The sequence below is a fragment of the Moschus berezovskii genome, chromosome 15, assembly GCF_049115385.1.
Source record: "Moschus berezovskii isolate FMDL1 chromosome 15, NW_MosBer_1.0, whole genome shotgun sequence".
In the NCBI taxonomy this organism is placed as follows: domain Eukaryota; kingdom Metazoa; phylum Chordata; class Mammalia; order Artiodactyla; family Moschidae; genus Moschus; species Moschus berezovskii.
In genome coordinates this window covers 26,855,045-26,867,903 of record NC_142474.1, presented here as the reverse complement: position 1 = coordinate 26,867,903, position 12,859 = coordinate 26,855,045, and the positions used below count along the sequence as shown (strand labels likewise).

The 12,859-nt window shown below is 50.8% G+C and overlaps 2 protein-coding genes across 7 annotated transcripts in view; both read right to left on the bottom strand.

The window, feature by feature from the left end:
* LOC148775396 (guanine nucleotide-binding protein G(s) subunit alpha isoforms XLas-like) overlaps positions 1-11,025 on the bottom strand; it is a 35,157-nt gene extending 24,132 nt beyond the window's left edge. The window contains exon 1 of the mRNA XM_088843653.1: positions 8,650-11,025. Within this exon, the coding sequence (XP_088699779.1) occupies positions 8,650-10,782 (2,133 nt within the window). The 5' untranslated portion in view covers positions 10,783-11,025. The remainder of the gene's footprint in view (positions 1-8,649) is intronic.
* LOC129561531 (neuroendocrine secretory protein 55) overlaps positions 1-12,859 on the bottom strand; it is a 52,924-nt gene that overhangs the window by 28,940 nt on the left and 11,125 nt on the right. For 2 of the 6 annotated variants that reach the window (XR_016039136.1, XR_016039138.1), the window contains exons 3-5: positions 2,656-3,021; positions 1,867-1,881; positions 1,090-1,251 (exon numbers count right to left, since the gene is read on the bottom strand). The exons of 1 other annotated variant lie outside the window; for it this stretch is intronic. The gene's annotated coding sequence lies outside the window, so the exon portion shown is untranslated. The remainder of the gene's footprint in view (positions 1-1,089; positions 1,252-1,866; positions 1,882-2,655; positions 3,022-12,859) is intronic. 3 more of the 6 variants (XR_016039140.1, XR_016039139.1, XR_016039137.1) reach the window with 3 other exon arrangements.

The following is a 12,859-nucleotide window of genomic DNA, read 5'->3' as shown; positions in this document are numbered from 1 at the left end:
CTAAAGAACCCCTAAGTGGTGGGTGAGATCACTGAAGGGTTAAAATCTATTTACGCCCTGATCTGCTATTGATTAGCTACAGACTGACTTGCGTAATCAGCAATCTTAGACAGATTCATTATTTCCTTCCCTGGAATAATTTCCTTTTCTCCTCCATTTAGGGTCATCCAGGAAATGGCAACCCACTCCAGTACTCTTGCCTGGAGAATCCCAGGGACAGAGGAGCCTGGTGGGCTGCTGTCTATGCGGCCGCACAGAGTCAGACACAACTGAAGCGACTTAGCAGCAGAAGTGAATGTCTGGAGGTCACCTTCTTCTCAGAGATTTTTGGAAATCAGTTCTACCCGAGAATGTAGGATCACCAAGGCTGGAAGTAACATTTCTGAGTGGTTACTAGTAACTGAAGTTAACAACTTTTTCTCTGAAGATAATAGTTTTCTTTTTAAGGTGGTCAGGTTATGATCTGTATGAGCTCTGCCTTTCCTAGGATTTGATGTTGATGTGAGGGCAGTGATTCTCAACTGGGGGTGATTTTTGCTCCCCCCCTTCCAGGGGACACTTGGCAATGATTGGAGGCAGTTCTGGTTGTCACACTGTGTGTATGTGGTGGTGGTGGGTGGGGTGGAGAGTGTGTGTGTGTATGTGTCTGTGTGTTTGTGTCTGTAAATGTGTATGTTTGTGTGTATATGTATGTACGTGTATGTGCGCATGTTTGTGTATATGTGTGTATGCATGTATGTATATGTGTGTTTGTGTGTATCTGTGCACGTTTGTGTGCATGTGTATTGTGTGTATATGTACGTACATTTGTATATATGTGTGTGTATGTGTATATGCATGCATGTATGTTTGTGTGTGTTCGTATGTTTGTGTGTCTGTGTATGTGTGTGTTACTGGCATCTAGTAGGCAGAGGTTAGAGATGCTCCCACACATCCTACATTGCACAGGTTGGTCTCCATGGCAACATGTCAGTGGTCTGCCTATGGAGGACCCCTCTGAAAATGCTAAAGTCCCAGCAGAGAGTCAGCAGGGAGAAGTCACAGCTTAAGAATAAGAGAGTAGGTTTGACCAGAGCTCCAGGGCCTTACCAACCAAAGGGGTTTTGACCAGAACCTGGGCGTTGTCCTGGGGTGGGGCTGCAGGGAGAGGGACCCTCCTCCGTCTTGGCTGGCTCTCCTCTTCCCCTCTCGCTGTCACTACAGATGTGACACCTTTCTTCTGCCTGTACCGCCTCACCATCTAGTGGTCACCTGAAATATCAACTCACTCTCACCATCTCTTGGCCCTTCTAGATTCAGTCAGCAAAAAAATTATTCATATTTGGGGGTGGGCAGTGGGTGGAAGGACCCCTGAATGACATATGATTTTATGAATAAGTTAATGAAGTAGACTGTGGGCCTCCCAGACCTAGCCAGAGAACAGTGATTGAGAATTAACACGGACACTTTCTATAACTTCAGAAACTACAAAGGCCAAAAAAACTTAGGCGGTACCTTACGGAACCACAGATAAACAAGCAGCATCTACTTAAAAGGGAATGTCCATGTGCCCCAGCAATTTCAGTGGCTGTGTACCATGTAAGTGACACAGCCTATTTTAACAGGTTGGTTTGTTTTCTTTTTCAGATGGACCAGTTAGCTATTTGTATGGCTAAAGAAACTGAGGCCCAGGTCTGTGGTCCCCAGGTCAATGGGGCCTGGATGGAGACCTGCTGAGATGTAGGACCTGACTCTGTGTCTTTCAGCAGAGCCCTGGCAAGCAGTCTCTCTTGGCCATGGACTACATTACAGTGTCTGCTTTTAGTCTGTGTGCCTCATCACAGGAATTACTGTTTCTTTTAAAAAATCCCACAGCTATAAACTTACCTGAATGAAGGTTCCCTGTAAAAAATAGAATATATATATATATCTTCACAGTCATTTGCAAATGAGCAATCAGTTTGAGGCAAGGCAAAAGTGCTCAGAGAGGAAAGAGAAGTGAGGTGCTCTGGTCTTTTGATCGAAGGGGAGAGGTGAGAGCTGGATAAATCGAGTTCTTTTTCCCTTAGAAGAATTGGCGCTGTGTGCAGATATGGAGGTTGAGAAAGCTTGTCTGTGGCACACCTTCAAAAGTGGGTACGAGATTTCCTTTCCCATTATCAACTCATTAAGGGAAGTTTAAGGTACTCACTCTGTCCTACACACCAAGTGTGTGACAACTTCAGAAACACTGACTGACTCATAATAAATTTGGGATCCGATAACAATTTATGCCTTTATACCTCCCTCCTCACCCCAATTTGAATCATTAAGAAACGTTCAGTAAGAGCTCATGTTCAAGTTCTGTGGGCAGAACTCCACGAGTCAAAAGGCTTGAGAATTCTCCTGAGGTTTAACAAATTACCCTGCACTGCATTCTTCCTCTAAGGCAGGATGGCAGCGCGTGCTCCCTTAACGTTCACCACTCTGTCACAGATCAATCCCCTAATGTCCTTCTCTGTTACAGCCCCCAGTTGCTGCCTGGGTGAAACTACTCCAGGAATTCTGATTGGAGGGGGCTGCGCCTCTCAAGGGTTTGCTGTTTGTCAGAGACCAGAGCGTCTCATGTCTCAACTGAGCATGTCATCAACAACCAGGAAAAGTCAAACGTGGGTATTTTTGCGTGTTGTTCCCTACCTCATTCTTGGAGGGTCTTTTCATCTTCCATTCCCAGTGGCTGACCTTCTTCTCCATCTGGCTGTTGGAAGGAAAACTAGAGACAATCTTTTTTTTTTTGCACGTGTAATAAGCACAGAGCAATCCGTGCTCAGGACCCCAAGCTCAACCACAGTAGTGATTTGATTTATAGATAAGGGCTAATAAAGAGGAGGAGGTGGGGGGGCAGCAGCGAGGGATCCGAGAGGGGAGTAGGTAACGCTTTCTTAGGAGAGATGAAAAATAAGTTCCCACCTCATCTTGTCACTCACCTAACAGTGACTCCACACCATCATAAATGTGGCAATGTGTCGGTCTACTGCTTGAGTTGACTCTTGTTTATAAAACCTGTATAAAGAGTGTATTCGGAAATGTTGAGATGGAAAAGACAGGATGGGTGCCTAGGATTTTTAGAATTTGTAAGTCTCACAGGGAATACCATAAACAAAGAAAACAACCAATGACTTCCCTGGTGGTCCAGTGGTTAAGACTCTGCGTTGTCAATGCAGGGGGTGTGGATTCGATCCCTGGTAGGGGAACTAAGATCCCACATGCCAAGAAAATATGAATCAAACAAGCAAATAAAAACCCTCACTTGGACCAAGGAGAGAAAAATCCAGGAAGACAAGTAGACTCCTAAAAATAATGGTTGCCATTTATTGGACACTTTTATGTGCCAAACCCTTAGTTAAAGGCTCCTCTCAGTTTTTAGTATCTGATGCCCATTTTAGACAAAGAAGGAAAAGGACACATCCTTCTCTGATTCTTCTGGAAACACTCCTCCCCCCTTTCCAGAGGCTCCTTGGTCTATGCCAATGGTCAGTTTGTATCTGGGGCTTCCCATTAGCCTTCCTCAGTTTTATAAAGGCCACTTGGACTAGTTGACCCTTTAGAGGAATCCCAAAGAGAGAGACCCCGGCCCGACTTTCACCATCTTATGCCCCAAGTGACCATGGGCCAGAACAGGAATCTGATGGAACAAAGACTCTTTCAGTCTAATTCAATGAAATCTGTTGAGGTTTGTGTTAACAGGGCCAGAGTCTGAGTTCCTCTTCCTGGGGGCTGGTGGGGGCGGCACCAGGGCTGGAGAGGGTTAATTAGGCTGACCAGTGCTTGCAGCTTCCTCCTCAACTAACTTTTTTTCATTGTTAGTGGGGACCCTGTCACATCAGTTGACCCTGCCCTTTGTATTTTGAAAATCCCTACACTTTCAGAGGAATCAGATTTTGAAATGGACAATGGGCATGTTAATTTCACATTCCATTAGCAATGGCCAAGAGGCACAAGGTGAGCTGGGATGAACCCCACCTCTGACACAGGTTAAAGAACCCAAGAAGTATAGAGAACAGTTTGCCTTTGCAATCTACACGTCTCCCCAAAATCACTTCATGGGGAGGGATTTGAAGGGTCACAGTTCTGCTGGGGGTGAGAGGTACGTTTCATATGGTGGGGAAATTGACTCTAAAAAGATTCATGGTTGATATGGAGACTTTCAAATCTAGTCAGTTAGGTTACCTTCTCTAAAAAAGATTTCTTTTTTTCTTTTCTGCTCAATATCAGCCTTCCTCCATAGAAGTTGAAGGTGATTTCTAAGATTATGCGCTGACTCTCACTAAGAAGGAATTAACCCTGACTAAAAGGAAGGAATACTTAAAAAAAAATAATCACTATGAAGAATATTGAGCAAGAGTTATTTTAATAGGGTCATTAGATTCTAAACAAGTCTATTACACTGGAACACTAAAAATGGAGGGGGCTAGGCATAAAATCAACTATTTTTAAATGATGATGATGGTTTATTTTTTGTGTGTGTGTGTTTTTAGTAGAAACCGGAGTAAAAAGAAAAACTTTAGACCTCGCTAATGAATACTTCTGGGGGATTTTTAAAAGACTTTAAGGAAAACCCGCTTTTAAAAAAAGAAGTCCAACAAACAAACTAAGGCTGTGGTGTTGGCAGATGGGTTACAACAAATGTGGAAACAAAATACCATCAGAACAGTGACAGGTATTCCAGAAATGGGGAGGCTCACGTTTCATGGACACACAGTGGACATTTATAAGCAGGGATCTGTCTGGTTCTGGCTATAATTCAGGAAGCAGAAGACTGCTGGACACCTGTCATCTGACAAGGGAATTAGGGAACACATAGCACACTTACAAAATGATGCCTTATAGCGTATCACCGCGTTTTAGGGACAAGCAGTGAATTAGAAACTTCTGACTCCCTCACTTACCTTGTAGAGTTGAGCAAAAGCACCTGACATTCAATCACTATGCTTTTGGTTTATTTGCCTGTGAAATGGGGTCCCATCACATTTTTATTGCCCAAGGCTGTTGCAAAGGACAAATGTGACTGGATGGAAGGCTTTTAAAAATACAGTAAGAACGTGCTATCATTATGTGTAATCAGTACTATTACAGGTTACTAATAACTCTGAAGGTAGTGAGGCTGTTCCTTTCAAGTTGGGGGTGGGGAAGGTAAGGAGGTGGGAAGAATAAACAAAACAGTGACAAACCTTATTTATTTTTTTTTGCTTAATGCCAGTTTTTCAAGGTATTTGTAATGTAGGCAAATGATAAAAATTAACATAGCTATATAGAAAAATGGTTTTATTTGAAGGAAAATCTGTAGAGATTTTTGGCCTGATAAGCCATGACTTTCCCACTGCAGCAAATGACTCAGTGGAGGCATTTTGAATAAGGAAAAGAGGGCTGAACTGAAAAAGAAGAAAAAAAGAAGAAAAAAAAAAGGAAAGGAGTACTCTAGCAGGATAAGATGGAGCCCTCACTGTTGTACTTGGTGGCATAAGTGATCATACAATTAATTGAGATTCACTGTATAAATAAAGTGTCATGGCAGAATAGCCATTATTATATATAGCATTTACCCACACAATTTTAATAAATGTAGTAGCTACTAAGAAATTCTAACCTAGCAGTCCCTTCAATTCTTAAAGGAAAATGAGGGAATCACCCAAATTAGGATTCCAAAAAACACGTTTAAGCCACTGAAATTACTCAGAAAGGCAACAGAAACATGGAAATAAATCTATCGTTGGATAGTGTTGAGTAAGAAATGGGCTTCACTTTTTTTTAGCTATTCTAGAATTTCAGTCATGTTATTGACTATCTAACTACTTATCTATCTTTTTAAGATTCTCTGTAATGTGGTTAAGCTGTTGGGGTAATAAAAATGAAGAAGGTATATACACAGAAATGCACACATGTTGTTAAAGCAATAGTTGAATCTGTATGTCACAAATTATCAAAAGATGGTCATTTGTCCTGCATTTTCAGGGGTGGGCATGTATGGATGTCTTGTTTTATGTATTAGGATTTAAATGTTAGTGAAAATGTTTGTCCTAGATGTACATGGGTCTTCACCCTGCCTTCTCTCCCCCTCCCCAATCAGTCATTCAGATCCAGTGGGGTACCTCTCTTGTCACTTCGGCAAAAAAAACCCAAAAAACAAAAAACGAAATCATCAGATTGCAGCCTGGCTCAACGAGCCACATTGACACAGCAGGCAACCTGGCTTTCTGAATTCAGGTTTTCCTGATAGACAGGGCCCAAGGCTCACTGGGCTACACTGCATGCAAAGGTGCTTGACCTGGGTTCAGGGCCAGGGTGGTGCAGGGTGACCCCCAGCTAATCTTCTTTATAAGGTAAAATTTCCCCCCTGCATCAAAACAAGGGTAAGCAAGGAAAACTTCTAATGTTCTTAAGGCTCAGCCTCAGACATGGGCTGTTTGCTGCAAGGTAGATGTTTGTATAACCTAGGGCATAAGCCTCCAGTCTTGATTCAAGTGGATGGTGCTCCCCACCCTAAAGCCTCAGAATAGGGGTTTCCGGGCATGAAGCAAAGGGGAATTTAGTGAAGATCTGCTTGAAAGATTTTCACAAATGAGGCAACTGAGGCAGCAGCATGTGAGGGACACTGCCAATGAGGCGTCACGTGCACACTGTGCCTTGGCTCTCCTGTCTGCCCCCAGTGATGGCCCCTCCCCATCACAGGTGTGCTACCCAGTGCTATGTTTGCAATGTTGAAATGGAACTGTTGCGGCAAAATCAGGTGTCCACAGGAGAAGAACACATTGTCATTTGAGGCTCTGGGCCTTTGGTGCAGTTAGGGCATCTGAAGTGTAAAACTGCCTCCCTCCTGGATGTTTTTGAGGGAAATGATGCTGTCCTTATTTCCCTGGGTGGGCATGAATAAAATGACCATCACATTTAAAACTGTGACTCATGAGAAGCACACATCACAATAGCACACAGTTACATGGCACGTTACAAAATATTTAGCAAATGCAGCACAGCCTGAAAAATGGTAATCTTGAAATCCCTCGAGAGGGCTTAGAGAATAAGCAAAATAAAGAAATTAGGATTGTGGAGTTTCACTTTTGAAATCTTCACTTAAGCCACACATTCAGACCTTTGCTAATTGCTGCTCTGATTAACTGTGGTACGGGAATCAAGACCTAGATTTGAGCTAAGGAGAATCTAAGGGTGGGGGAAGGAGGGAGGGGGACTGGGCGGGGCCAGGGAAGGACTAGGGAGATGCAGCAGAGGGTCTTGTTGTTGGGGGGAGGAGGAGGCTGTTGGAAAGGGGAGGGGCCCCTGAAGGTGGCATAGGTGAGGGGAGGAGGAGGGGGCAGGCCAGGGCCATCAACGGTATCCTCCCAATGGGATTATTAACAGCTCTTTTAATGTTTCTGTATCCCCAGCCCATATGCAGAGGGTCTTACCTTTGAGCCTCTCTGCCCCCAGCTAAAGCTGCTTGAAAAAATTCAGATGTAAACATTTACATGTCTCACAGTTTTTTCACATTTTATCCACACACTTAAAATACACTTGAAGCATTTTTTAAAAAGTTTTATTTTAATTGAATTTCAAACACAAGATGGGCATTCAACTGCCAACGCATAACCCCTCTCTTAGAACCAAGCCCCTCCTACTGTATTCGGGAAACGGGTAAAGGATTGGCTTACCTCAGGCTCTTCCCTAGGTTAAAAAAAAAAATGATTTCACAGTTCTTAAACATAGCCACGCCCATCCCCTGGAACCAGTGGTTTGGGATCCGAACTCGCCTGCAGAGGGTTAAGTAGGGTTTTTTTTGCCCCTCCTCCCTTCATCCCCCACCAGGTAAGCCGAATGTGTGCAGAATACCAAATTTTTGCGCGCAGCCCCGGACGCCCCAGATACCTGCGTGTCTGGTTTTTCAACCGTAAAGGCGGGAGGGTTTGGCGAACGAATAAGAAGTGAGGAAACGCTTAGCGCAAAGGGGAAAAAAGAGAGAAAGACAGACAGAAAACAGGTTATGGAGGCCGCCCGGAGGCGGCCCCCGCCCCCAGCTCAGCTAGCGGCCCCACATCCTCCCCGGCATCTCCCGCTACTTTCTTAGGCTTTTCGCGCCGCCCGTTTCGCGCCGCCCGCTGCAGAGCGCCAGCGCCAGCACACAGGTACCGCCGGAGTGTGTGTTCACGGAAAGTTTTTGCCCGCGCAATGGCGCAAAACACAAGACAGCCCATTCCCCGGTACAAGTACACAGTCGGCGGGTAATTTGGGGGGGTGCCAGGGATGGGGGTTGGAGAACACTTGAGGATACCATGCACAGGAGGACACAATGTGGACACCAATGCACACCCACAACAAGCTGTCCGATACCGAGAAGCCGAGCCGTGCGAGGCAGGGACGCACGTTCTCCATCAACCCCCAACCCACCAACGGCCCCAGCCAGCTAGCGTGAGCGACCCCTGAGCGCCCCCCACCCCCACTCCACCACCCCCTGCCCCGCCCCGCCCCGCAGTTCCTGGCTCACCTGAAGCCCCCGCCTTTCTTGCCGTCCCCCACCCCACGACTCGGCGACGTGGTCTTACGATCGCTGGCACTGGTTTGTCCAGCTGGAAATGACCCTCAAGTGTTGTATCGCGCCATGTTTATCCCCCAAAGAGCACATACTTCCCCACCCAAGCCCACCCAAGATCCCTCCCGCTCCCAGGGCAAAGTTAGGGCCCCGTGCTGGAACTTTCTGGCAGGTTCTTCCCGCCGCGGCCCAGACACCCCCCTCCCGCCGCCAGGCCCGGAGGCCCATCGGGCAGACCTGCCACCCGCTCCCGGGGTTCCCGGGTGGCCCTGCTCCCCATGGGCAAAGTCCGCCGCATTACCTAGAAACAGCATGCGGTGCGTATGCGAGTTGTCCATCTTCTTGTTCTGGAGTTGCTTGTTGGTGAGCTGGCTGTGTCTCTTCTCGGACCGCTTTTGGCCACGCTTCCCCGCGTTTTCCTTGCGGTCCTGTCTGCGCTTCTCTGCCAAGCCAACCTTCTTGACCTTGGGGCTGAAGGAGCCTCTGAACTGGGGGCTCTCGGATCCGAAGACGCAGCCGCGGAAGGCTCGGACGAGGAAGTTGTGGAGCAAGTTGCTCCGGGGCTTTCGGCGGCGGCGGTTTCGCTTGGACGAAAACCAGCGGCGGCATCCGAAGGTCCCATCGTCGGATTCGTCTCCGCTGTCGCTGCTGACCGATATCTGGTCGTCGTAGAGGTAGCAGCAGCTGGGCTCTGACCTGCCCCGCCAGGCAAATGCGCGCGGAGGCTGCGGAACAGGCGGATCGGCAGCCTGGATCTCCGGGCTGGGGGGTCTAAGGAAACTGATCTCGGGTCGGGCTCCCGAGGTGGGGTTTGCCCAGGTGATAGGAGTGGCCCGGGGGACGGAGGCTGCCCGGGGGATAGTGGCTGCCCGGGGGACAGTAGCTGCCCGGGGGACAGGAGCCGCCCGGCCAACAGGGGCTCCCCTGGCGACAGGAGCGGCCGGGGCTGCCCCAGCGACAGAAGCGGCTGGGGCGGCAGGAGCGGCTGGGGCGGCAGGAGCGGCAGGGGCTGCTCCGGCGGCGGGGGGGTCTGGAGCTGCCGAGGCTGCCTCGGCGGCTGGAGCGGCCAGTGCTGCCTCGGCGGCGGCAACAGGGGCTCGGTCCCCGGGATCGGGGACCTTGCCTCCCTCCGCGGCTGTGGTGGCTGAGCCTCCCTCCATCTCGGCTGCTTCTCCCTCGGCTGGGGGTCTCTCTTCTTCTGCTTGCTCTCTCTCAACGGGAGCTCCGGAGACCTCGATGCGCAGATTGTCAAGCGCGACTCGGGGGCTGTCCATGTCGCCGGGAGCGTCATCGACCCCAACGGGGGCGCTGCCAACCTCGCGCGGGGGTCTGGAGACCTCCATCGGGGGGCTGTATCCCGCGAAGTGTGGAGGAGGTCTGACAGCCTCTCGAGATGGGCTGCTGATGATGCCGGGGACCCAGAGGGGGGGCTCGTTCGCGGCGGGAGTGAGGAGGATCGCACTCGAGACCGCGACTGTCGTGATCTGGCTGCCCCCACCGCCGTCGATCTGTGGGAGAGCTCGGGGGAGCCCAGGGGGTGGGCGGTCGTCCCCCACGGCTGCTCCATCAAACTCGAATGGCAGATCCTCCTCGCGGGGAGGGCTGCATCCTCCTCTGATGCCTGCGTTTGCAGGTCTGATGGCTCGGGGCTCCTCGGGAGGAGCCCTGAAGACCACCGAACCTGGGCCTCCTGGAGCAAGGTCTGAGACCTGCAAGAGAGGTTGGTTGTCTTCCTGGTCAAGCTGCTCAAACTCAAAAGGCATTGCTTCTTCTGGTGGAGGGCTGTAGCTTCCCAGGCTTGGAACGGCCTCACGGGAGGCTCCGGGCTCCATGACCGGTGGGCTGAAGGCCTCAGGGCCTGCACCGGTCCCAGTGGTGTCTCCAGGATGCTCCAGCGTAGGCCAGAAGCTTCCCAAGCTGGCCTGCTCGACCTCGAAGGGCATGGCTTCCTCGGGAGGTGGGCTGTACCCTCCATGGGTTCCAACTTCCTTGATGGCCTGGCCGAGGTCCTGGTAGTTGGGTCTGGAGACCTCTGGGGGTCCACAGGCTTCGTCTTCAGTCTCGATGGGGATGGGCTCGCTGTGAGGCGGTGGGGTCTCCATCTCTTCGGCTGGGCCAGGCCCAGCACCGGGGGCAGCTGCCCCTGGGGCCTCCAAAGGTGGTTGCTCGGGCTGTTCCCCGAGTTCAAGGGGGTTATTGCGTTGTCCTGACATATTATTGCCGTCGAGGCAGTTGCGCACGCCCATAACACGGTGGCGGCTTCTTAAAATAAACTTGGGGCCCCGTGAGACGGAGCACCCAACCAAACTAGGGTGAAAAAAATTATTTTCAAAAAATAAATCAAAGTACCAGCTGGAAAGTTCTCCGACCTCACTTTCCAACCCTAGCGAGGTCTAGGGGTTCAGGGGTTCAAGGCCTCGAACCCCAGACCATGGCAAAAACAAGTCTGTTTTTGCTGGTTGAGTCTTGGCTCCTTTCTGGTCACTTTTTATCCCCTCAGGCTGCCCCTGTGTCCCCCCCACACACACCTTTGGCCTTACTTGTCCCCTCCTCTCTCTTTTGCTCAGTCCCAGGCCAGCCCTGCCTGCTTGGATCAGAGGAGCGTGCCGATTCGGTCCGAAAATCGCTCGTAGTGCTCTTTTTCTGCCACCAGAGGACGCAGGTCCAGTGTCGAGATGGCTCTGGGAGCCGGCGCCAGGCTCCGGGAGCCCCAGACTTTGGGTAAGGGGGCTGATGCGCGCAGGCCTCGCAGGGACGTTTTGGCTCCTTCCAGTCCTCTCCCTGACTGATTTGGAGTGTTTCTCCTCTCTTCTCCCCTGGTCAGAGAGAGCGCTCTCCTGCGTTGCAGGACACGTGACGCAAGACGTGGGCCCCGGGCTGCGGGAGCGCAGGAGCTGAACCCCTCCCTCCCAGACCCAACAGACTCTCCTCGGGGGGAGGGGGGACTGCAGGAGTGTTTCGTAACCCCAAACTACCCCTGAACCCCTGAGCCGCAGCCCCCAGCCCTGAGCAGCCTCAGATCCTAAGTCCCGAGTCTGGAGCGCAAGGCTTCGGGCACGTGCGAAGGGGGTGCAGGAGCGCGCGGGGATGCGACAGGTGGTCGTGAGCCCACCGGCGGAGCAGACAGGTGGCGAGGGGAAAGGGGCTGACGAGTGTGAGCACGCAGTTTGTTTTTTAAAATGTGTTGGGGGTACTTTACATCGCTTCTGCGGCTTTTGTTTGCCGATTGCCGAGGCTGGCTCCTATAAAGCCCATCAATGTCCCCCATCCCCACCACATTCTGGGGTCTCTGCAGTGGCCTAGGGTGACGCAGGCAGGGTTCTTCCCCGTTCATGGGGACGACAATAAATACAAGGGAGTAAGAGGGTCTTGGGTATCTACTACCAAGACCCTCCAAGTGGTAGCTGCCGCGGCACGGAACTGGGGGTTGCGGGACGCACACAGGGACCCCACAGACTGAGGGCCCCAGAGTTCCAGAGGTCCTGCTGTTCTGGGAAAGGGCTAAATGGAATTTCAGTTGAGATTTATGGCCGGTTTAAGGTGGTCTCAGAGACTGAAAAACCCCGTGCGCACCGAATCCAAAGATACACATCGTGCCGTGCGGGCAGCTGCGACCGCGGTGCGCTGTTGCCCGCTTCGGGCACCGGCTGCAGGGTTGATCAGTCAGCTCCTCTAGCCCCTCTCCAGCCCCCTTCAAGTTCTTCTCGTCTCGCTATGGGTCCCCCAGAGCAGCTGCTTTACTTTTCCAATGCCTGAGCCCGCTGAGGCGGCACTAAGTCCGGCCACAAATCCGGCAGTCGCCCGGCTTGAGCTCCCATCGCTGTCGCTGTAGCGCGTAGTGGGCTCAGAGCTGGCAGGGATAAATGCCAACACCCCCTGGGTGGGCTTGGCGTGTGCATGCACACAGGTCAAGGTTTGGGGGTTTGCGGAGGGATTGGAGCCCAGGAAAAATTTGCTGCGCGTGGTTCACGTAAGACCCGGGACTCAGGCATCATATCTATCTTGCCAGTGGATGACATGGACCCATGAACCACTTTTAGGCTGAAGGTAGCTGGGCAAGAAGGAGGTGACCACTTGGCCTTAGGGCGTGGGGAGGGATGGCGGGGTACGTGCAAGGTGGGCTACGGCAAGCGGGGCACATTGCTTAGATCGCATCGTCTGGATCGCTGTATCTACGAGCCGCAGTCAGGCTAACCACGTACGCACACACTCCCACCTCGTTAAACCTAACACATCCCTCTTTGAACGAGGGGGTCAGAGCCACCGCGCATCACTGCCCCCGTAAAACACCACGTATGCGGATGAGCTGTGCTGAGGAAAACT